At 46.1% G+C, this 25,366-nt stretch overlaps 1 protein-coding gene across 1 annotated transcript in view; it reads left to right on the forward strand.

Annotated features, from left to right (window-relative positions):
- Positions 1 to 25,366, forward strand: part of RERE (arginine-glutamic acid dipeptide (RE) repeats) — a 47,298-nt gene that overhangs the window by 14,960 nt on the left and 6,972 nt on the right. Inside the window, exons 2-7 of the mRNA XM_010138151.1 lie at positions 18,074 to 18,236; positions 20,434 to 20,526; positions 21,291 to 21,490; positions 22,720 to 22,881; positions 24,280 to 24,393; positions 25,144 to 25,359. Of these exons, the coding sequence (XP_010136453.1) occupies positions 21,413 to 21,490; positions 22,720 to 22,881; positions 24,280 to 24,393; positions 25,144 to 25,359 (570 nt within the window). The 5' untranslated portion in view covers positions 18,074 to 18,236; positions 20,434 to 20,526; positions 21,291 to 21,412. The remainder of the gene's footprint in view (positions 1 to 18,073; positions 18,237 to 20,433; positions 20,527 to 21,290; positions 21,491 to 22,719; positions 22,882 to 24,279; positions 24,394 to 25,143; positions 25,360 to 25,366) is intronic.

Below are 25,366 nucleotides of genomic sequence, written 5' to 3' on the forward strand. Positions count from 1 at the left end.
CGGCAGCCTCTGGGAGATCACGCACCAACACGCTGGGGACAGCCTGTGCCTTTTATCTTGGAAGGGGCCACTTCTCGTGTTCAAAATATGGAGCCAGTTATTTCAGGGTTATGTGACAATCGTTGGGTTCTTGTGTTTGTGTCTTGGGGTTTTTTTTTTTTTCCTCTGGCATGTTCATCGAGAGTCTTAGCCATCCCATCCTTTTTCTCCAAACAATTCTGCCTTGTTTCAGATACTTAGTTATGGTGTTGCCACTGAGGATAAAAATGTCTTTAGGAAAAGAATACTGTCTGATGGAATAAGCAGTATTCTGAAACCTTGGAATTCTATTAAAAAAATGAAAAGCCTTTCATGGTAAGGAAGGGGGGAAGACTATTGGTTAACGATGTGCATGAACAGATACGGGCAGACTGTGGTGACATCTTGAGCACTTCCTTTGAATGGGAAGCACAGAGGCAGCGTGTTTTACCAGCAGTGCCAACCGCAGGAGGAATGCTCAGTACGAAGACAGGTTCTCCCTCTGTGAAGTGACTCAGTGTTTAACGCACAAATGAGATCTACCAAGCCATCTCCACTTGACAGGGAGTAGTTCTGTAGGTTTTCTTATCACAGGTGGATGTTGCTGTTTCATTTTACATTGTGTGTGCTTCAAAATTTATCAACCGTTGTATAATGCAAACTTTCATACCGCGCCAGCTGGAAATTGTTGAATGGGTCCTTGTGAAATAGAAATCCTTGAGAACGACTGTTAAAACGTTACTTTATATTCATAACAGCAGCATTATTCTGCGTCACTGGCAGTAGTCAGAAAGCTGCTCTGCAAATGGTTGGAACTTGAACAGCAAACGTCCCTCCAGGGTTTATAATTTTCCAGACAAGGAGGCTGAGGTGATGGAGACACTTTCACATGGCCTTGCAGCAGCTGCCCTGACACTGGCTTAACAAATGTTGAACATAATTTGTTAGTGGTGCCTCATCCTTTTTCACTAGGCTTCTTAGCTGGTGCATTTCATAAATGTTTTGTTTCAGGTGGTAAAGCTACTAAAAGGGAGAAGGGCTTGACTGGGGCACTGGGTGAAGAGATCCAGGTAGCTGGGTGAGACTGCGTGCAGCTCCGTACCCGTTTTGTGTTGACACGGCAGATCGATCGTTGCAGGGTTTGTAGAGGTAGCAGAGGAAAGGATGGCCAAGGAGAAGGGAGGTGAGGATCTGGGAGGAACAGTAGGTCATAACATGCCCTTCTTTTGATGTTTGACTTAAGGAGGGCAGTCAACGAACAGGATTAATGGGTTCTTCGAATGTTTGAGTGCAGATATTTCTATGTTTTCTCTTGTAAAGACAGGATTTTCTGGAGAGAGTGGAATTTGCAGAGGGTGTTTCTTTGCTTCTGCTCCCTCATCTCCTACTGTGGTTTTTTTACTGCTTTAGTATTTCTCTAGCTTCATCTTTAGATCACAGTTCACCGAAGTCTGGAGTTTTGCCGTGTTGCTCTGCACTTTATCACTCTGCAGAGAGGCCGGTTCAGGAAACTGGAGCAGCTCAGAGCGACCAGGGTTTACACAAAGGCCAGATGAGTAACTCGTCGTTTTTTCTCTGGTAGTGTTTTTGGTGCCTTGTGTACAGAAGGGTGGGAATGGATTCAGGCTCCTGGATTCCTTCAAATATTCTGGTCCCCCAAGATGCATATTTGTTTCTTGGGTGTGCTGCCAGCCGTTCAGCTCTGCGTCACTGATGCTTCAGACTGAATTTGAACCAGTGAGCTGGAAGGGAAGAACTGCATCTCTTACCTATTCAAAGTCCCTCTCCTGCTTTGGAGACATGAATGCATAGTGGTTGCCTGCTGCTCACAGCTTGGTTTTCTTGGACATTGAACTGTTGATGGTATTTTTACATGGTTTAAAATAAGCGATGTAAAAATTCTTACATACCTGAGTTGAATGTCAAGTGGTTGTTGGGCCTCTTGTGTGTGTATGAAAGATTCAGGAAATGTTTTGAAGAGGTGGGGACTGTTGTGAGAAGTACTGCTGTAGAAAAGCTCCAGTTAGTGATGCCATTTTCTTTAGTGCATCATTTTCTGTATTTTACCTCTTGCTTTTACCATTAGTACTATTTGCCTGAAAACATCTGTATTTGTCTTAAATTACTGGTTTTGTTTTATTGCCACCTGAAGACTCCACTTTCTGTCCTGCTAGCTTGGTAGCGGCTAGTTATGGTGTGTAGACCTGGAGAATCCTTGTGGTCCTCACAAGAATATAGGAATGGGCTGAATTCCAGACTGTGGCTTCACAAGTGAGGCCTAAGCAATAGAAATATACAAATAAATTCAGAATTTTTTCAGTTACCTGCAAGGATGGACCAAATGGTACATCTTAGCAGTGTTACTGTCATTACTTTAATGAGAGGGAAAATATCAGAGCTAGAATTGCTTACAAAATTATACAGAAGACACTCAAAACATACCCTGTGCTTATAATGTATGGCTAGATCCAGTGTAGTAAAGTGATTTTTAGATGAGAAAATAGTGTTTGTGGTCTGTCTGTCATGGGTTTCTTTTGCAGAGCTGTGCAATGTCTCAGGTCCCAGTTACAGTGACATGTCTGCTGTAGTTGTGTCAGCTGCGGGGGTGGGGGTGTTGGAACGTAGCTGTAATCAGAAAGGACCTCACATCCTGAGCCCGTGGCTTTGTGTTTCTTGGACTTTTCCTAAGCCCACAAGGTCTGGGGTCGGTAGAACAGGATGCTGCCAACTCCAGAGCTGGGCAGACAGCTAGGGAAGAGTTAAGCAGAACAGAAAGGCTGTTGTGGGGTAGCAGTGTTGCTGTTGGATAACTTGAGGTGATGAGTTGTTTGAAGCAGCAGATGCCTTTAAGAGCTGAGATGGCTGTCACTGCTGTGTTTTGCTCCTAATTGATGGAGAACTGCACATAAAGCTGAGAGCATTCTTAGGTTATTGAATATTTCATATGGAAAACACAGCAATTCTGCATTTAAAATTTGCCTTCATCAAGCAGAGGTGTGTTCTCTTACCCTGAAAAATACCACCTGTCTCCGCTGCCCAGGAAATAAACTCTGTAATACCAGACCAATGAGATTTTCTTTGACATGTTGCTATGATCTCGTATTTTTGAGGAGTTGACAGGAGCAGCATGTTACAACGTGGTACTTCAGTAGGCAGGATACCATCTCTTTATCTTCATTCTCTCACCACCTAGCCCCTGCCAGGAGGAATTGCAGAGGTCTGTGTGTCTCGTGTGCTCAGCCACTGCCCATCCTGGGAATTCCTGCCCTTTCTGATCCTAGAGGGATTGGAGGGAGGAGGAAAAGGTCTTATAGGAGGCCCAGAAAACGAAGCAGAATGGTTTGACAGACCATGAAGTTAGTCTCATAAAGAGAAAACTGACTGACTTCATCTTGTTCTTTTGTGGGTCTTCTCTTCTGGCTCGCCTCAGCTCTCTCCACGATCTGTGACATGGGGTAATACCTCAGCCTGTTCTGCAGAGATGCTGTAGAGATAAAATCGCTGAAGATTGAGACCACTCCAAAGCTTGGTCGTAGGAGAGGCTTTGTAAGGACTGGTGTGGACAGGGAAAGGGAAAAGACAGAAGCTGGAGGATTCAGAGTGATTTGTTGTGTGATGACAACATGGCCTTCCTAAGTCTGATGTGACGGGGCAGTGTACAGAGGAACCCTCTAGAAAAGTTCCAAGTATTCAGTGTCTGCAGGAAGCGTTTACTTGTGCCCTACATGTGGTTGTTTGCTGAACTTGGCCCTGAGCCCAGGCACAGTTAATCACTGATCTTGTTTCGCAAATGGAAATCTTCCACAGTTAGAAGAAAAAATGAGACTGTGTCCTCACCAGAGAGACTTCTGGCATTCGTTTTCCAACTTCGCCATGGCGGTGAAATCCACTCGCTGAACATCCAGCTCAGGCTTTTCTCCAGCACTGAGCTGCGTCGCTGGGTTTCTGCATATTTCTGAAGAATTTATTTATAGCTTAGTATTTTGCTGTAGCAAAGGCAATCCAGAATGTAAAGCAGCTTTAGCAGATGAAAGCCGGTGTTGCTGTGTCTAGAGCCACAGGTGGTTGGTTGGTTTGTGGGTGTGGAGAAATCTGTTCTTAGATTCTTTCAGAGTAGCAAATTCTTTCACTACCGCAGCGTGTACCCACTGCTAGTTAATGGAGTTTTCGTGCACTAAACCACTAGTTCTTATTCATTCTGATTTATGCTCGTGTAATACCGCTGATTTTATAGATGATGACTTGCATACAAAGTTATGGCTGGAAGTCCTAGCTGACAATATAACCACACTCTAAAGGATTTGCTTAAAGATAAAACCAGGTTAAGTTTACAGTGGCCATTCTCCTTGCTACCACCACCTTCATTATTGTTTTTTATTCTAGTGATGTGTTGAAATTCCGTCGGTAACACCTTTTTGGATTCATGGTGGAAATGCTTACATCTTCGAGTAGAGCCTCCTGCGTGGCACCACTCTAGGTGGAAGATACGTATTTGAAGGGCTGGTTTGCGAGTGGCATTGCTTCACAAACCTGCAGCCACTCTTAGGAAGGAAGAGGGTTGCAGAAAGACAAAGTTTAAGAAAAAAAATGCAACAGGGAATTTTGGTGGCTGCTGGGGTGGAAGGGTCTTACTGAAAGCGCAGGATGCTTCTGTGAGTAGTTTTGTTTGCAGATGGTGTGGTGTATAGTTGCTCTTTGGTAAATGCATGAAGATTCGTATTCCAACAATTTCAGCAGCTTTGTGGCTACAGCTGATCACTTAACAACGGAGTATCCTAAGAGGCGCGCAAGTATAAATGGACACTAGCAGGCTTCACTTTCTCTCCAAGGAGGCCAGCAAGCATTGCTGTAACCTCTCCTTTCTTGTTCTGAAGTTCTCCATTGTAAGTGCTTTTCTTCTTGTTCCTGACACCTTGGTTGCTGTGTTGAATACAAGCCCCTAATTAAAACGATCCCTCACGCTGCCTAGTGGTAGCATCGACACGCTGTGACTGTTAGACAGGGTGGTAGGGAATAAATGGTGTCAAACTCGCTGCGTTTGGAATACCTGATCAGCCAGTCTGTGTTCCGAGGTGTTTTGGTATAGTCTGTAATAGTAAAAAATTTCTGAGCTCTTGTGGATGGAACTGGATTGAGACTCCTCAGTGTTTATGACTGGTGAGGAGGAACAGGTCTGTGCGGTGGAGGGCTGGCTGGGGCGGGGAGAGCGCGGGTCTGGGCTAAGTGTGGTGTGGCAGGAGCTGTCAAACACGTTTGGAGGAACTGGTTATATAGCTTTGCATATCTAATGAAGCAGTACCATGAAGCAGTCTTTGTCTTCATCTTCAGAAGATTGTTGACAGGATAAAGATGACATTTTACTCCATCAGAAACTGTCTCAATCTCTACTTAACTCAGGAAGGCAGGTAGAGGCAGTACAAGCCCACTGCCTGCGAGAGGGAAATGAACCTGACTTTGTTTACGTGAGGGAGGTGTTTCAGGGAAGCAGAAAGGCAGCTCTGGAATAAGCTTGTCAGAGTGGTGTAAGGAAAAGGCAGCGCAGAAGTGGCAGATGGGCTGTGTGATGGGTCAGTGCCCTGCTTGACGCGTTTCCTGGGGTCTGCACTTCTCCTTCCTCTGGCGTAACAGCGTGGGGCCAGAACAGGCCGGGGGGATTGCTGAATCTAAGCTCTGTTCACCCACCTCTCAACCCCATTTCGTGAACGGATCAAACTTCTTACTAAAGCTCGTAAGGTCGGTAGCCGTTAGTTCCTTTGCCAGGGCTGCCCTTTGCTGGAATGGCTCTGCTCGCGCCCTGCCGGGTAACCGCACGTGGGGCCCTGGGTCTGAGCAGTAGGTGTGTGCAGAGCCGGGGGGTCAGGATGCCTCTCCAGTGCTGCAGCTGCTCTCTCATCCAGGGGGTCAGAGTCTGAAATTTGCCTGAGTTGTGAGAGATGGCTGTTGGAAGGTTAGCTTGCCTGGCAGTGTGAATCAGAGCTCTTGGGCGCTGCTCCTGTCTCTGAGATCTCTGGTTCTGAGTGGCAGCTGATGAAAAATCCTATTGCCTTAACTTGCTCCTTCCATCCTACTTCTTTTCTCTCCTTTTTACACGGTTCTTCTGTCAGGGGTTAGCATCCCTGTAGTGGACATGACAGAAGGGTAAAGATGAGCCCTCTGTTCCCTTGCAGTTGACAGTGTAAACTGAAATTAATGACATCTGAAGACAGCAGACTATGTCCAGTCGGCTGCGGCAGCCGGGCCGCCTGTCCTGACCCCCTGCGGTGGATGTGGGCTCTGTACAGGGGGGGCAGGATTAATGGCAGCAGCCCAAATTCTTCTCTGAACTCGCTGCAGCGTGGTTTGCCAGACCTCAGGAGTCAGAGCCCTAAGTCATGCCCCAGCTTACTGACGCCTTTTTTTATCACTGATTGTGAAGTGGGGATCAAATTCACTTGCTGAGGGAGTAGCTGGGATTAATGCTTGCTGGAGACGGCAGAACAGAACTGTAAAGAATTAGCAATTTCTTTCACTTTTGAGCTCTCTGTAGAGGTATTATAGTAAGTTACAATGCATTGGTCCTTCTAATACTGCTTTACAACTCTTACCATTGTCTTTGAGTTACATTTTGCTTGCTGAGAATTTTTTCCTGACAGAAGGAATTTGAGACTGGAGGGAAGCAACAATAACTGAGGGATAAGCAGCTTACGTGGCAGTTCTTTTGTGGTTTGGGGGGGTTGCAGGGTTGCTTGATGTCCTGCTTCAATATTCCTCTTCTCATACATTGCTCTGATAAACAGGAAAACACTGAAGTACCCCTCAACCCCCCACACTTAATCTAGAAAATCTACTGGTTTAGAGAAATGTTCTTGGAGAACAGTAAAAGGAAAACAGCTGTTCAGGGATTAGATCAGAGAGAAGCTGTCTGTTCAAAATCAAGGCTCAGCAACAGGAATGTCTGTCTGAGAGCTGTTGTTCAGCAGCTTGTTGCTTTGTCCATAACTCGGACTGAAGAGCGGAGCAGGATCCCCACCTCCTCAGCCCCGCGTTTGTGGGGGGTGTGAAAGAAGTTCGCAGTGTTGAGCCTGGGGCTTTGTCTGAGTTCCTGTGGTGCTTTCCAGCTGGAGAATGGATGGCGTTCCTCCTCCTCCTTGTTCGGGTGTGGGACATCCTGGGTAGAGATTTTTATTAAGAGGTCAAATTCTAGTTGTCTTCAGTGGGTTTGGTAGTTGGCATCCTGAAATAACCAGTCGTGAGGACTTTGAGGATAGCTGCAATAAAGACGACATGGAAATTTTTTCTGTTTCCAGCATCTTCGCTCTTCTCATTAGCAGTAAGGGTTATTTTGTGAAGTTCGCCTTCTGTCTAATTTTCGGTATTTTCTGAACGTTGTTTTTAACATGACTTTATGACAAAAATTAAAACTCAGGAGCTCCCCTGCAGGTCATGAGCTGCAAAGAGAGGAAGCTGTCTGTCAGGGAAGATAATGTACACATCTGACAAGCCAGGCTTTGTGTGATTCGTCACAGATGTGTTCGGAAAACCTAAACCATCTGTTAGATTGAAATGTGGAATGCAGGTCAGCGCAGTCATGTCGGCAGTCTGAAACGGGGCTGCTAGTGGCAAAGCTGCAGTGCTGGTGATTCTCGGAACTAAGTGGGCCTTTAATTCTTATTTCTGTATTTGAATAAAAGCAGTTACAGAACACGACATCCAAGAAACAAATGGCTAATTCCTCATTTACCTTTCAGCTCTTCTTGCCGTCTTAAACCAGGAGGATGTGCTCAAACTTTCAGACTTTCCATTTGCGTATTTATTTGTGTGGTTTTGTGGTATGTTATCTGTGCAGTGAGCACCGCCTGCCCAGGGCTGCAGAGCACAGTGCACGAACTCTGTGTTCTTAATCTCGAGGCAAAGCCCTCCACTCCAAAGGAATAGGGGAGGAAAAACCCATCTGACATCATGGGAATGAGCCTTAGTGAGAGAAAATTGGAAAACCTGGTCATATGAGATATTTAACTTAACCTGGGGAAGGCGTGAGACAGTTTCAGATAAAGAAACAAGCAGGAGTACCAGCTGTAATTAACATGAGGACAGTGCTCAGTGGCCCATAAAATGTTGTAGGATTTAGACGTTTGACTCTTACAGAGAAGCCGCAGTGACTTGGGGATCAGAAGTCTTTTCCAGACCATTCAAGGTGCTCTAGCAGTGACTAATGTGGTCTGTTCCACCCGAAACACTTGCCCACACATGGACTAATTGATGACTTTTAAAGTGGAGCGTGACAGATAGCTAAAACTGCTCTGGTAAATGTGCGAGACTCCAGGTAAGTTGAGCCAGGAGCTTGCAGTGCAAGATGTAAGCACTGAACCATTTGAAATCATCTTTTCAGATCAGTAAAATGTCAACCATCTTATCACTGTGTACACTTCCCGCTGCACAGGCGGGGAGTTCGCTGAGCTGTGTAATGGTTGTCTGCTTTAGCTAATGAGGAGCGTGAGTGCGGGGGGTTGTTCTGTTGCCCCTCCCCAGTATTCCAGTGAGAGAGAACACTTCTAATTCCGATGAGCTCAAAGTGAATATTTTCTGTCATCCCTGCAGTTCTGTGTCAGTGTCACTCCAGTGAGCTTAAGGCATCCAGTGGGGTGTTGCAGTAATGCAGAGGATTGATTCTGAGTGACAATTATTGGAAGTGCTTTGTTTTAAATAGCAGCTCGCATTGTTGCTGAGAAGCAGGGAACTCCCAACGAACAAAGCAAACAATTCCAGCACAAGCAGTGTTTTGGTAAGGGTGGCTTGAGTCTATTTGTAAAATTGTCATAACACAATAACAAAAATATTTTTAAAGTAGTAAAACTGTTCTAATAATTGTAAGCCTAGTTTCAGTTGTGTGGATTAGAAAACAAACGAGTATGTGTCCCTGCTGAAAGGCAGGAGGATTAAGTTCCCTGCTGAATAGCAGAGTTCCATTTTTAAGACTTTGTTTAAATGAATATTATGAAAGCAGAGAACGCTGCTCTCCTTGCGTGGGGAACGTCACTGTCTGCACGCACACACACAGATTGGTCTTTCATTTAAATTAATTAAAGCTGACACACGAACCACAACAGCAAGTAGTCTCGTTGGGGGTGAAATCACCAAAGTCTGCCAATAATTTTTGATTGGTTTGCATAGCTGATTGTACTTGATATAATTCTCAGCCTCTATATAAAATCCATAAAATCGAGGAACTGCTGTGGTTGAAGGAACCTTTTTCATTTTCTGGCAGCCATTACATGCCGCCGGTACAAAAACATTTTTTTCTTAACAGTCCTTTCCCAGGCTCAAAAATGGATTTCCCCCCAGCCACTGTCATTCAGTTATCACCTCAGGAAATGCATAGATGTAACTGATGATCCCTTTAAAACATCCTGCGGTATTCCACTCCTCCCATCCTTCATTTTTCTTCTCGCTCCAGTCATTAAGTGTAACATTGCCGATGTATATTTTATAGGGTGACCCTGACGGCTGTCGCTTTGAGGCTGTGCAGAGATAATAAGATTGTGCATGTAATGACGGGCAGATAAATAGAACAATGTTTACGGGATGGAGAGTGGTAGTTTTAACTGCTTTATGGCTTCTCTCTCATACACACGTCCACGTGAACCACCACTGATACCTTTGCTTTCAAGCGTGAAAATGTGCTGTATTCTAGGTGTTGAGAAAGATAGCGTTGTGGTGTAGCCAGGAGCAGTGAAATGGGGTTTTGTCCCACCCGAGCTCCAGCAACATGCAGCCAAGAAACTTAATTATTGAGCTAGTACAAAGAAAGTGCAGTTAGAGGGGGAATGTCTTGGCCCTTGGCACCTTCACTGAGAAAATCCAATTCTTTGTCCTGTGTTGCTAAATTTTCGATGTCAGTGGAGAATTGGATGTGAAGGGGGAAAACACACCCCAGTGCAGACTGTGGTGAGCTCTGCTCTGAAAGCCGTTCTGAATACCTGCATTCAGTCTATCTGGGTATTTATCCCCATCTCCTTTCTGTCCTGGTGTGTGAACTCTAGTGGTGAGAACTTCTAGTTAACAGGAGACGGGCAGTGAAAGATGTTGTCTGAAACAGCGGCGAACCCCAGGACTTTGATGTGGGTTGTGAGATGGAATGAAAGCGTTGTGCTGGCTCAAGAAAACAGGAGCTTCTTCCATCTTTGCAAACGCATTTAACCTTTGTTGTTCACAACTACACTGTGCTTTGTTCACCTGGCCCGTGCGCATTCTCTTAGGGGCAGCGCTTTGGGCATCGTGGTGCAAGTGGAAAGGGAAAAAGGCTGAATGTTTGCATTGGCCAGGGAGAACAACTGGATCTTGAACAGTGGGTTGAGAGGAACTTGCAGCTCAAGCCAGCCTGAGCCTCTATAGGAAGAGAGATGCCCTTGCGCTACAGGGGCCAAATTAGATTCTGCATGAAGCAGTTTGTCCCCTGTGCCAGGTGAAAACATCCCACCGGTGCTGGAGAACTGGCTCTGCTGGAGTGGGAGACTCCTCTGTGCTGCAGGCTGGGCAGCTGTGCCTGAGCAGAGGTGGGCAGACGTGGAGGGAGAGCTTAGAGGAGGGGGAAAATGTTAAATGATTGGAGTTAAAAGTGGTCAAGCAATCAGGATTTCTAACCTCAGAAACTTTGGTCATGTGAGTTGCAAAGGGGAGCTGAGTACAAACTAAATCCTCGACAAATGTGTATGAGGCAAGCAGGTTCTTAACTCATTCACTATTTTGATAACCTCTTAATTGATCAAGCACCAGAGATCCCTGCGGGGTGAACCCGGTGACACGGCAGCGGTTACGCGGTCCTGGAGAACTATAACTGACACTATTAAAGATAGGCTCTAATAATTAATAATGGATGCAGTCAACAGTCTGTGAGCTCCTGTGGGGATTAGGAACGCTGTTGATTAACAAAGCGGAGTCTCTGGAGGAAGAAGCCTTAATTACAAACGCTTTCTTTTCATTCTGGCACGACGTACAGCTGGAGAGAGGGTCAGCAGCTTTTAACTGGGGCTGGGGCTTAAAACAATGCATTTGTTTCTGCAGAACTGATAAAGCGGGTACTGAAATCCCTAAAAATAATACTTTAAAAATGTTCCCATAGAACAGGTAGCAAGGGTAAGTTCAGTGATACACTAATTGCCTCCTACTGGTGTGTGCAGCCTTAACTACAAACACCAGAAAAGGTTAGTGAATGAACCGTGTGGAAATGGTGGGTTAGAGGTGGCATGGGGACACGTTCTTGGTGTTCTTCTCAGTGAACAGTAATGTTTCGATTTCTCTGTGGTTTGCTAAAGCCGTAGAATCAAGTGGTAGGGGTGAAACAAGACTACCCATCTGAAAGAAAAAGCAGCTTGTACTGAGGGCGAAGGGAAGCGGAGGTGTTGGGCACGGGCCAGGCACTCCTGAGCCCGGCGAGGCTGGAGAAGCAGCTCCAGCAGGCCTAGGGTTGAGTTCTGGAGGAATTTTAACGCCTGTCACTGGTGCAGCTGTTCACGCAGCTCCGGGCTGATCAGGACTGTTTTGCTTCTCACACAGCAGTGATCTGGGCCTGTTTATAAATCTTCTGTCTCTTTGTTTCTGCATAATAAAACTGAAAAAGAATGTGCCGAGCCTTGTTTTGTAAATCCTTCATGGACTTGGTCATCAAATGGAAGGTGCTACAGAGTGGTTGAGTGCTGCCGTGTTACTGCAGGGACACGTTTGTTTCACGTGAGGGTTGATTTACATCCTATCTTGTACCTTGGTTTCCTTTTTGCTCCCTGCTTTGCAGTTCACCAACTTTTCTACTCGTGATTCCATCCCTCTGTGTGTCTTGTCACTTCCAGTCCCCATGTGTAATTTTGTAAGAGTTGGGTTTAGTTTGCACTCACCCGTTACGCTGAGGTTCTTTTATTTGCGAAGGAGGACAGATACAGTCTCTTGGGAGAGTACAAAAGTGATCTGTAGGTAACATGAAAAATGTTACCTATAGGTAACATGAAAAATGAAGTTATTTTAGTCTCTTCAGTGACTGAGGAACTTTGGAGTGAAATCTTAAGATTCCAGCCTTGTTCCAGCGCTATCAGGGATGATGGTTTCCAGTGACCTGCTGTCGTACGCCTGTGTCAGCTATCTGAACAGAAGCATCATTTGTAGAAGATAGAAGCTCACTCTTCCTCTGGTCTGCAGAGGACTAAGCAGGGTAGCAGAAACAATTAGAAAGTGTGAAGCTGTATTTGATTGCAAGTTTTTTCCAGATCAAAATGAAATCCGGAAAATACAGATGGAGCCTCGGCTGGGTTCCCAGGAAATTCTGTGACTGTTCTGGTATTGGGGGTAAGCCCAAGGCGTTAGCCTGGGTCTCTTCTGTACCCCTCTTCTCTTCGACTCCCGCTTGGCCACCCTGTTTTACCAGGAGTTTTGAGTGGAAATGAAGCCACCCAGCTTACCTTGGCATTTGCAGCTCAAGGAAACAGAGTGTTAGGACAGCCAGTCTTCTCCTAAAATGGCAGGTAGAGTTCTGAGCCTGCTCTCCCTGGCCCCTGCTGTATTGCCATCTGAGAGAGCGCAGTGGCTAGAGGAGCCGCTAGGTTAAATGGCTGTAGGCTAGAGAGCTGCGAGACCTGCAGGGTATTCCCTGGAGAGCATCCCGTGATTTTAACCTGGGTTTTGCAGCGTTAGTTAAAATATTGCGTGGTTTTTAAAAGGCTCTCTTAAAATTTCAGTAGTGTTTTTAGATTATGCAGTATTCCTGCACACCCAAGGTGGACGTTAATCGGTGCTCCTGAACAAGCTGCTGAGACTTATTGCTTAATTAGAGCATATGCAAACCTGTTCGCTGGCAGAGGCATGTAGACCACGCTTAAAATGGTACAGCAGCCTCGGCTCAGCTCTTTGGAGCTGCGCACAGCTGCTGTTCTTTCGCTTCCCTGCTGTATTTTTTCAAGACTTTAATTTGTTCAGACCAAGACAAGAGTTCCACATTTTCTCTCGTAGAATGTAGGCTCATAACAAGAAAAAGCCGCGCAGAGCTTGCCCCTCAGTGGCCCCTTTCCCCTTTGATGTGGCAGGTTGTGCCAATCAGGAGGTCGGGGGGTTGTTGCTTGATTGTGCTGGCCTGTCTGCATATACTTGTGCCTCTTGCCTTAGCACCTCCTGGGTGTGGAAACGTGCCGGTGGAAGGGTCCGATAGGTGACAGTCTGTCTCCTGGTCCGACGGTGTATGGCAGTGTTCTGGCTTGTGCTGTGAAGTTTCAGGAGGGAACCTGGAGATGCCAGGCAGCAATATGCCGCTCTGTGCTGGAGGTGGGGTCTGTAAAGCTCCTGTTAGGCAAAACTGTGCATGTGTCATCAGTCTGTTTTCTCAGTATGTCCCTTGGCACGCAGGTGTTGGAGCAGATGTGGTAACCAAGACTGCTGAAGCCAGAGGATTCAGTGATGGAGGGAGGTGCTGGAGATGGTGTTTTTACCACAGGACTTTGGTAATAGGGAGCATTAGCTAAATTGAGTTGGCTTAATAAAATCTTGATGCATTCCAGAAAGATTGTGAATTCATTAAGGCCACAGCTGGACAATCTGTTCCCCTCTGGTCTGCCATGGCTGGTTTACAGCCATTGCAGACAGTTGTCATTTACCTTTTCTGTTTAATTACTGTAAAGCTCTTCCCCTCCCCTGTGGTTTTTTATTTTTTTTCCTGGCAGAGCTAGGCTCTGGGGAAATTAAACAGCAATTATTATGTTTGCTCACTCTGTTATACCACAACAGATACTTGAAGGTAAGTTGATGTGTTTGTGTGATTGGCTTCCATAGGAGCAGCGTCTGCTGCAGCAGGGCTGTCAAAACCTCTCAAATCCAGAAACGCATACGCAGGATTAATCCTTTCTTTACCTAAGGCAAGTCTGAACGCAGGCGGGGGGGCACAGCTTGTGCTGTGTATTTTACGTTTGAAAACTGCTGGTAAGGGGTGTGATGGCGGGGCATGCAGCGCTGGTGCGAGTGTGGTGAGGGTGTGGAAGAGCCAGCAGGGCCTGTCCTGGGCTGTTGTGAAGTGGCGTGGAGAGCTCGACTGGGCAGCAGCCACACATGGTGAGAGCAGTGGGTGAAATGGTGGGAGAGGCAGGAGAAGGGTGCCACGTACCGAGGCGGTGACCTCCTGATCAACGCCGCTGGCCTGTGCAGTCCAAGCGGGAGTGCTGGGGCTGCTGGACACATGGAGACTCTTGTCAGCTCAGCTTCCAGAGCTGGATGGCACAGAAAGTCTCCCCACTACATTCTCCTGCAGCAGTGGATCTGAACCATTTCTTTCTCGTTAAAAATAATCCCTAGAACAGGGCTAAAAGGAGATGAAGCGTGACTTTTTACTATGTACCTACAACGTGGAGTGAAATGGCCTTGGCAGGAGAAGGCGAGAGATTTGAGTTGTGAGCTCCTGATGTATTTCAGAATTGATGAAAGCTGAACCACGGGTTTTAGTGAAGAACGTACCCCCTCTGCTGTGTGGAACTTCAGTAGTGGGGAAGTAGGTGTTCTCGAGGAAAGGTGGCGTTAAAAGCCTGAGCAGTGCTGCTCATTTTTTTTGACAAATTGATGATGTTTGATGAATTGCTTGGGACAGATAATCGGATGTTAGCGAGGAAAAATGGAGTTGCGCTTGCAGATAAGAGGGGTGGCTTTGTGTCAAGCGGAGGTGAGGCTGTTACTACGAACAGCTAAGCAGATGGGGAGAGAAATGAATCTTCTCCCCATGCTGATGGAAGAAGCTGTTAATTGTGGAGAAGAGGGTGGCAGAAGCAATTGGATGGTGCTTATTGCAAAAGGAGCCAATCTCCTCATAACGGTGGTCCGTGCCCTTCAGGGCATTAAGCTGGATTAGAGAGTGACCAGCAAGGTCACAGTTTCAGCCAGCAGGTTCAGCCCTCCCTGAACTTGGCTCGCAACCATCTTCCACCATCAGCCAGAGACCTCGCCGCAGGTCGTAGTTGCCTCAATGGTCTGACCCTTTGTTAATTTATCTGTGAGGTTTGGAAGCAAAGGGTATGTTGCTCTTAGGTTGAAGGATGGTTCAGTCTGCTTTATCTCGTGGATTTTAGTGTGTCTGTTGCTCTTGGCACAAAAATCTTCAAAGGAGACAGACGATGTATTTTCAGGTTGTTAGGTTAGGACTATTCCCCTGGGTATAGACCTGCTACCCAGAACATCAGATTTGGAGCAGCTGCTCGCTGCCCTCCCCCAGCGAACAAGCACCAGACTGCCTCTGTTCATCATGCTGCTCCAATTATAGTGCAGAGATGTGGGATGTGTTGACTGTGAGACCTTGTGGTGAGGCGAGGTGAGATCTCCGGGAACAAAATGATCATTACAGGCCATTCATGTCAGCAGCGCTCATGCTTTCCTGTTTGCTTGCAAGCAAAAGCAGCAGCTAATTTGCAAGGCTGCCTTTTGTCAGAGGCCTTTTGATCAATGCTGGCCGCTGTTAATGTTTCAGTAGGCTATTGATTTCTGCAGCGGCTTTTGTTCCCTGAATGTACGTGCGGTGGCTTTCGGCAGCACACACCATGCATGTTTGATTAAAGTTCATTTGACTTCACTTGCAGGGAAGCAGGTTTTGCTCCCTGTTTGTAGAACCAAAGCTTTCCTGACTCACTCCTTTGTGCCGAAGCCCCTGCCACCCGCGCAGACACCAGTGTGCTGTTCCTAATCCTTCCGGGCTCGCTCCGCTCCAGCGTTTAATCCCTTAGGTAGACAATAAATACTAGATAGCCAGGCAGCTACGAAGATCCGGCATGGAATCTTTTCAGCGTGGTACGTGTCCAACCTGTGTGTACGTGCGTGACTTTGACGCGCTCTGTGCGCGCTTCCTCTCTGACTTGGACTGCTCTGTGTCAGAAAGTTGAGTCATTTACTGAGTCATGTCGCTGCGCGGCCTGCCGACGAATTAGAAGTACAGAACGTTCTCTAGTCCTCGAATATATCCAGATTTCACCAGTTGTTGAGTAAACTTGTATTTCACCTCTAACTTCAGTTTGGGGAGGGTCTCGGAAAAAAAGCGTGATGATCATTAAGATAGTCTTTTTTATACAAACTTTTCTTTGTTTAAAGGACTTGGTTTATGGTGTAGCACGTGTATAAGATGTTAAACTTCCCTCGGCACCCGATGGGATCGTGATGTGTAAACAGAGCTCAGATAGGGTCCTGTTTCCTGTTCTGTGCTGGGAGGAGAACAGATTGGTTTGCACTCTGCTCTTGCTGTGTGTCAGAGGACACCAACTCACTGCCACAAAGACGGGGCATTTTCTGACTCGCTCCTTGGTGCTGACACCTCCGATTTGAGATAAATGTGGCTGATTTCAAGTGCATTGCATAAGCTTTTCCACAGAGCTTTGTCTGCCTCCTGGCACCGGCCGTAGCCCCAGTTTGACAAACAGTTGTGCCGATGGACTTTGAGCCCGCTTAATGGAGTCAGAGTAAACTGGCATTTCTAAGGCAAACACGCGCGGTGGAACAGGCAGTAGCAGAGCGGGGTGCTGGGTGTCAGAACTCTGTGTTCTTGCCAGGTCTGACACAGCCCGAGCGCTCGTCGCCAGCCTGCGCCTGATGTAGTGAGTTTCTCTTCGGGAAAGACTGACTTATTTATAGTAGGGCTTTGTCTTTCAGACTCAACAGTTGTAGGTAACGCTTCATTTTGCCGGCTTACTCACTCCTTCCTCCTCCTCCCCAGTCCCACACAGAATACAGTTCGGTGTGAATATTGTTCAGGTCTGTGGTGGTCAGCAGCACCAGTTCCAGTCCGTGGCAGCGCACGTTAAAAATGCATCTCTTAGCCCTGCTGCTAGAAATCAGAGTTGTGGTTGGGTTCTTTTTCTGGTGTTTCTATTTTTAAATTAGGCATTAGTAAAATTCCTAAGTGTCTTAGATGTCAGCAGTTAATGTCTAGAACAACATCCTCCTTTTGTCTTTCAAGTGTTTCAGTGGTAGGATGTTAGCTAGGGCTGTAATTGCCCGTCGGAGGCCCTTGGGAGAGCTTGGATTAAGGGTGTGTCTTTATTAGAGATAACTGGAGCGATCTGCCTGAGTACAGGCTGCAGGATCTCCCCACGGAGGGAGCAGGCTGAGGTGAGGTTGTTTGATCACATAAAATGCAGTTCAAAGAAACCCTTTTTGTGGGCAATTCAGGTGTGTTTGTTCTGATGTTGATTTTCAAGGGGCTGGTTAGAACTTCTCCATTTTTCTCTTGCAACTTGAAAGAAACACCACCTTTTACCTTAGAGGCAGACAAGTCGCCAGGAAATGATGGGGTTTCAAAGTAAGAGAAAAGAGATTAAAACCACATGCTGTTCTTCAGTTTGGCATTACATCCGCTAGTTTGAATGGCAGCTGCTTCGGTTTTTGAATGCAAGCCAGATTCATTATGCTGTGAAATTATCACTCATTTCTCTAGGTGTGCTCTTTTAACGGCTTAATTAATTTAGATGTGGGCTTATATATTCAAATTAAAACACGATTTACTGTAGTAGAGTTGAGTTATGGTTATAGGCTTCTTGTTGAACATGTTTTTATTCTACCTTTCAGCTTCTTACAGGAATATTTAAAAATACCTGTACACAGAACGTTAGGGTGACAAAATGGCAGTATCTGTTTGAACGGATCCTTATTCTCTCTGTAAACACCAGAGAATCCTTAGCAGCGACCAGTGGTTTGTTCTGACAGCTCACTGGAAGGAGGCCCCTTCCCGGCTCCTGAGCAGAGGTGTCAGCAGGGTGCTGCCAGCAAGGCGAGGGCACCCTCTTCCGAACTGCGGAGCCCAGAAGTTGGGTACAGCTGCCCAACCTATTCTTTTCTGGTGGTGGAGAACAGCAGTGAGAAGGCATTTATTGACTTCTGTTCCTCCTCTGCAAAAGCTAACAAAAAATGAGGATTTTTTTTTTTCCTCTCTTATCTAAAGAATTCTTTGTCTGGCTGAAATACATCGCGAAACTTCCTACAAAAATACACGTGCCTGCATACAGAGAGCAAAAGGGAGGGGAAAAGCTGACAAGTCAGATTTGCATGCCCCTCTAACATACTCCTTCTGTATTTGCAGGGAGAACTAATCACCTTCTATTACTATTGGAAGAAAACCCCTGAAGCAGCAAGTTCTCGAGCCCACCGTAGGCATCGAAGACAGGCTGTGTTTCGGAGAATTAAAACTCGAACTGCTTCCACTCCAGTCAACACTCCCTCCAGGCCCCCCTCCAGTGAATTCTGTAAGTGGAAGCTAAAAGCAATGCCTTTATCTTTGTTTAGATGCAGGGCGCAGCAGTAATGCGATGGTGTTGTACTGTCAGTGAATGAAACAAGGAAATGGAGTTCAGGCGGTCGCCCTCTCCTGTTCCTATACGCTGGAATGTGGGAGGTGTCTTTGATCATCAACTGCTTTGTGCAGCTCTTACACATAAAAGCATCCTGTAAGGATGGAAACATTGCCTTGGTACTGAATTTCCCCACTCTTTTCTTGGGTTTGCGTAGTATTTTCTCCAGGCTTACTACAGTAATGGGAATTAGAGAATGCAAACAGAAGGAAGTCCTTCATCCCTTTGGAAGGAAGTCCCTTCCATCCCTCCTGGGTGACCCATACGTTGTGCTTGATGGACTGTGTGCTGCAGCCAGCACTGTTGGGTCTTAATGCATCTTGGAAGAACTTTGGCCTTGATTGAAGCAGAGGTGTCTAAACAGAACAGTTGCCCAGACCAGTGAAACGTACGGCATTGGAAAGGGTCGTGATCAGTAATTTCCCTAGGGATAGAGAGCAACTTCTGTCCTCAGGTAAAAGCTTACATTACCCTGTGGGTGTTGTCTTTCTGTGAACTAAACCCAGCCCGTTTCACACGCCTTCAAAGAAAAGGGACTGTGTGGAAGGCAGAAATCGGCAGACTCTTACTAATATGGGGGAGGTAGAGGTTGTGGTGAGCAGGCAGGGCAGGAGATTCTGGAGGGGGTATTAGTGAGGCAGTAAGAAAGGGCTGTTAGCTTCTTGCTGGAATTGATACGATTTATTGATGATTTCTGTGTGCACAAGAAGTGAGGATCTTGACTCTCCAGCTCGATCCAAGATACTGAGCACTTCAGAGCCCGTGTAGCTGGAAGGACCCATCCCTATGGATCCAGCTGCAGGAGGAGAATGAAAATCAATTTAATAAAAGAAAGCCAGTTCTAGCCTGGTGTCAATTTTGCAGTCAGGGTTTAAACACCTGCAAGAATGAATGTAGAGTTACAGCAGTGTTAGCAGCCACTGTAATTAGATGGGACCCTGTGTTAATTTGAAGGGTAAGGAGTTGGTGACAAACGCTGAAGTACTGTAGAATCCCTCCTTCTCTATAGCCTGCATGTATTACAGAATACCCTCTTGGAACCTTCAGAAAAACTGTGTTCTTGCATCGAGGACTTCTAATTAAAGATGTGGACAAAAGAAGCCACGGGGCTTTCTGCTCGTGAGAAATTACAGACCTGTTACGTTGTGGATTTGTAGGGTGGTGCTAGACAAATGCTTTACTCGCATTAAGAAGGGATTTACTCCTGAGGTGTTTTAGAAGATGAAGTAAGGTACAGTTTTTGTGATGTCTGCAGATATTCAGTGGTTTAGGTGATGCTCTTTAGCTCACAGCCTTGTAATCAGCTAATTCGCTATATACTGCTTGCCCAGAGGAAAGGGCATGCAGAATCTTCCTTATTCTCCACTTCTTCCAAACGTGGTGTCCATGAAATGTGAGTTTGCCATGGGTTAAAACTCATAAGGAGACTTGCAGTAAATTGGAAAGCTGGTGGAAGCCTTGTAGTACCTCTCAGAAGAACCACCGCGTGTTTTTTCAAACAGGTACGTGACATGGAAGCGTCATTTCTTCCACCCACAAAACACAACTAGCTCTTGGGTCAAATGTGGCCAGTGTCTATCAGGCATGGCAGTGGTCCCCATCTGCCTTAGAAGGTGATGTCTAGAAAACAAAAAGAAAACCTGAAAAGGCACCACAGTATCTATCTGTGGAATCTAATAAAGTAGGATTTAGGTATAGAATACTTGCTTTTCATTTTGACCAGGTTCTAGAGGTAAACCTCCTTTCTCTTGAAAATTGGGCTTTTGGAACACAGCCTCTAACCAAGCGTGAACAGGATTTGAACAGCTACTTCATCGGAGAAGTACTGTGTGCTGAACCAAAATGTCTGCGAATTGTGTCGCTTAGGACATTCCTGGAACCCTTGTTTGATCTGGGACTAACGAGGTTTGGTCTCGCTTAGTTTGCAAAAATGGAAATAATGGTCATTCCAGGCAAGGTGGTTGTAGGAAGTAAAAAAATTTAATGAGAACTATAATTATTAATGGTTATTTTAGCCACGTGGGAGGAAAGAGAAAATCCTGTTGAGTTTTTCTTTATCTGTTTTCCTCTTCTTCCCTTGTTCTTTACTTAGTGGACTTGAGCTCAGCCAGCGAAGATGACTTTGACAGCGAGGACAGCGAACAGGAACTGAAGGGCTACGCCTGTCGTCACTGCTTCACAACCAGTATGCACCCGATTTCCATTGTCGTATTTCTCCACCTTCTGCTACTGCCTGTTTAATGCAGGTTCATTCAAGCAGGAGCCGTTGATGTGCGTGTACAGCTGCTCCGAAAAACCGGGGGGCTGAATCCGCTGAAGTACGCAGCATTCCTAGCAGAGTTAATCCTGCTTTGCCACCGCAAATGAACAGTGCGGTGACAAAGCAGAGGCAGACCTTTACATGGGAAAAAGTCTCCATAATCTATATAGTGAGTTTGTGACATCGCAAATCACTATTGGCCTGTGACTCACACTGAGCGTCCCCCTCTGTCACATCGCAGTCTCTTCAGCAGCCCCATTCCCGCAGGTATTCCCAAAGGTTGTCTGATATTTGGGCATGTGCGTGGCATGGATGTGTGAGCCCCAAAACAGGGAAGGGAAGGAAATGAGGAGTTTGTAGCTCACGTCACGTCAAGAAACCTCATCTTTGGAGAGTAATAGGTGCTTGTTAGCTCCCGAGTAGAGCAGATAAAGCTTCTTTTTTTGTTTTCACCACTGTAGTTGTTTAAGTAAACAAACAGTTTGTAAATTGGATGTTGAAGATGTGCTCTGGAACACAGACTAAGCCTGGAACAGGACAAAGGTTTCCAGAAATTTCTCCAACTTGGATGCTCGTAGAAAAGCCGCTACTTTTCTAGTTGTTGTGTGCTTTTTTTCATCGTGCAGTGTGTTTGTGCTGAGTATCTGGTACAGTGCATATTTCTGAGCTTTTGCTTTTTCTGCCCCAAGCCTCCAAGGACTGGCACCACGGCGGTCGAGAAAACATTTTATTGTGCACTGATTGTCGCATTCACTTCAAAAAATACGGAGAGCTGCCACCCATTGAGAAGCCTGTAGACCCTCCACCCTTTATGTTTAAGCCTGTCAAAGAGGAAGATGATGGACTTAGTGGAAAGCATAGCATGAGGACAAGGCGGAGTCGAGGCTCGGTAGGCTTAACACTTGCATTGCAGCTTCTTCTGTAAAGAGGAGGTGTTGTCTGGAGAAAGGTAGTCAAACTTCTGAAATGCTGCTTTCTCCGTCTTGCTTGTTTGCCACGGCGTGTGTCTGCTGCTGCGTTTGTGTTTGAGTGCGAGATTTGCTGAGGTTGAGGAAAAAGGAGCTGAAATGTCTCTTCTGCAAGTTCCAGTCACACTTGTTATTGCCATGTTTTTGATGACTAGCAGTGGACTGTCATCACGGGGAGGGGGGACTCGCCCAGGGTATCATAACAGATTTTGTGCTAGGGTGTATCCTCCTTCCAGCTGGACCCTGTCAGAGGTAAGCCCCTGGTGGGATTTTAAAGGGAGAGTTTGAAAAAATTAAATGCTCTTTGTGTGATCTGCTGATAATACTGGAGTCAAAATCTCTTCCCTACAGAAAACGGTAGTTTGCTCCTGTGGTTCCTGTCAGAGTGTTTTATGGGGATGAAATGCCGGGAGCCTTACCATGCACAATCACTTGTGAGAACTGACAGCAGCTCCAGTTAATTTGCTGTTGGCTTTGGGTTTGGGCTGGTAGAAAGCAGATAGATCCCTTTTCCCTGCCCTCTCCTCTCTGTCTCTCTGGTCATGATGATAGGACCATCCCTTCTAAATATCTCGAGAGGCTACGCTGTCAGGTAAGGTGGGCTTCATTGTGTCTGTGGTAGCCAGTCATCCAAAAACCTGCCAAGAGGGAGGAAAACAGCATTAATTACTGGAAAATGCGCTACTGTGATTCCACACTGGACCACACTGAACCTGTGGGTTTAGAAACCGGTCTTGACTGCCTGAATGCCAACAGATGGACTTTTGTGTTTTAGTGGAGCACGAGGACATTCACTCTGTGTGTACACACGCTTACAAATGCGTGTGCATGTGTTTTGTCAAGAAAAGTCAGCACGCAAACAGCAGCAGCTCTGGAACATCTTTCTAATGTCATTTCTAGCAGACTCTACTAAATAAAATAAATCAGCACTTAATGTTTTTGAGTGGAAAAAATGAGGATTTGCCTCCTTCCAAGTCCAAATGGGCTTTCAAAAAAAAAACCATTAAATGTTAAGAACATTAAATGTTCTTGATTTTTTTCATGCTCTTGGCAGGAATGGTCCACCCACACCCTGATTTCAGACAAGAAAAAGTAAAGAGGTTGGACAAGTGCTGACATTGATACACTCTTATTTCTGTTCAACAAATAGATGTCTACACTACGCAGTGGTCGTAAAAAGCAGCCAGCCAGCCCTGATGGTAGAGCCTCCCCTATTAACGAAGACATCCGTTCCAGTGGCCGCCACTCTCCGAGCGCTGCCAGCACCTCCAGCAATGACAGCAAAACAGATTCGGTGAAGAAGTCTACCAAGGTAGGATACGCAGTGGTCGTAAAAAGCAGCCAGCCAGCCCTGATGGTAGAGCCTCCCCTATTAACGAAGACATCCGTTCCAGTGGCCGCAACTCTCCGAGCGCTGCCAGCACCTCCAGCAATGACAGCAAAACAGATTCGGTGAAGAAGTCTACCAAGGTAGGAGTGTCCCGTTCTTCTTTTGTGATAGATAGCACTGGACTCCTGAAGCCTCTTCAGTCAGCTAAATGTGGCGTGGATTCTGGGAGGCCAGGGAATCTCTCAGTGACCTAGAAATTCCTGTTTGTGTGGATAAGCAAACATTTATTGGTGCATCTGACTGATGCTTTGTTCTGTACGTAAGGATACGTCGGGCTAAAACCATACGTAACCTCCCTGCTCTCGTGATAAATTAATCCTTCAGTCTGAGGCAAATGCAGCGTTAGGCTCATGCAAGTAAGGCAGATCAGAAATGCTGTGCTTGAGACACGGAGACCGTTTGGGGGATTTTTTTTTTTTTTTTTTTGAAGCAGTGCTTAATCTTTGTTTACAAAGGAATGTGAATATGTAGTAATTGAGTCGACATCTTACCTTTTTTCAGTGTGTGTTTTGCTTGATTTTTCAGAGCAAGCTGACAGTTTAGTTTGTGTAAATCAGTAAGTGCCTTTCCAAGAGAGTACTGGAGAAACAAAGCCAGACGAAGGGAAGGCTTGCTATTAAACAGTGTAAATTGAAAAGTGGCAAGTTACAAATAAATATTAAAGAAAAAAAAAGAGGTAAAACTGAATTATGGTGCAAGTTTTCACATGATAAAACTGAGAACTTAGCAAAATTGGAAGTTAGGTTAGGTAGTGATGTGATGGATAAAGCTGTCCCAGGCTGTAACCGAAGGCACTAATTTTGTAATAGCTGCTCACTGTTAGCCCTGTATTTGAGGGCTGTAAAAATATCCCTCCTCTCAAAACATCAGGAGTACAGCCAGACTTTCATGGAGTACAGAGAGGGTTATCCTGGGCCTGTCTACTGCAGGAATTCTGCTTCCCTTCTCTGTAACAACTGGTGTTGGGTTCTGTTAGAAACTTACGGCTGCAGAGGTAAAATCACAGTCTGGATTGTGTTCTTAAATTTTGCCTCTGAGGGAGTGGCTGGAGCACTGGGTAGGTGTGAGTCTCCTGGGAGCTGCTCTTGGCAGAGGGCAGAGTACAGCAGCAGCTCCAGAACAGACTCCTCTGCAGTGGGACAGAAGGACAATGTGTACTGGGTCATTGTTAAATACCAACTTTCTCAACTTCTGACCAGTTCTGCTGTTCCGCAGAACCCTTCTCGTGTATTTGTGTTAAGTAGGGTAGCAGTGGCATACTCTCAATTTACTCTTGCGTTTACATCACTGGTAACTTGTATTCTGCTTTGTTCATGGCAGAAGGTAAAAGAAGAGGTATCCTCTCCTCTCAAGAACTCCAAGAGGCAGCGGGAAAAGGCAGCTTCTGACACAGAGGAACCTGACAGGTCCAATGCCAAAAAATCCAAAACTCAAGTGAGTCCCACAGAGTATTTTCTCTTAGGAGGGTGGTTTGAGAGTGGGAAGGGGTACAAACCCAGTAACAAACCAAAAACATTACATCAGTTTAAGCCACAGCAAATTGTAACTTAATTTGTGGCTGGAAGGCAGCCAATATTATAATGTGTTCCTTCTGCTGAAAAACAGCGGAATGATACAGGCTCAGTCCAGAAGTCTTTAATTTGTTGTAATAACAATATCAACCATATAGGAGTGTACTTGGATTATTTTCCTCCCACTTCTCCCAATTTTTTTGAACTGGAATTTGTTTTTTCCTCTTCTGTGGCAAGTTAGAAGACCACCAGCGGAGTTCTCTTAATTTAATGGCATCAAAGCTCGGCTGAAATACTTTCAGGATGCCTTTTCAGCTCCATGACTGACCAGGTTCACTCTGTGCATGGGATTTGGGAATTTTGGCACTGAGCTTTCCATATTACAGGATCACATAATGGTTGGGGTTGGAAGGGACTAGAATCATCTAGTCCACCCACTCTGCTCAAGCAGGGCCACCTAGAGCCAACTGCCCAGGACCATGTCCAGATGGCTTTTGAATACCTCCAAAGGTGGAGAGTCCACCGCCTCTCTGGGCAACTCTCATGAGGTTCAAAGGGTGGTACTTGCACTTGTGTTTGCACAGCACGTGTAATCGGTTGCATCCTGGGGTGTGCTGGTGATGTTCTTTGTGCGGTTTCTCATGTGCAGTGGTTGTTATCCCTCTCCCTGCAGGAGATCAGCAGGCCAAACTCTCCCTCGGAGGGCGAGGGCGAAGGTGAGAGCTCTGACAGCCGCAGTGTCAATGACGAAGGGAGCAGTGATCCCAAGGACATTGACCAGGATAACCGGAGCACGTCACCCAGCATCCCCAGCCCTCAAGACAATGAGAGCGACTCGGATTCATCTGCCCAGCAGCAAGTGCTGCAGGCACAGCCCCAAGTGCTGCAGGCACAGA

Source organism: Buceros rhinoceros, unplaced genomic scaffold (assembly GCF_000710305.1).
Source record: "Buceros rhinoceros silvestris isolate BGI_N320 unplaced genomic scaffold, ASM71030v1 scaffold23766, whole genome shotgun sequence".
Taxonomy (NCBI): Eukaryota; Metazoa; Chordata; class Aves; order Bucerotiformes; family Bucerotidae; genus Buceros; species Buceros rhinoceros.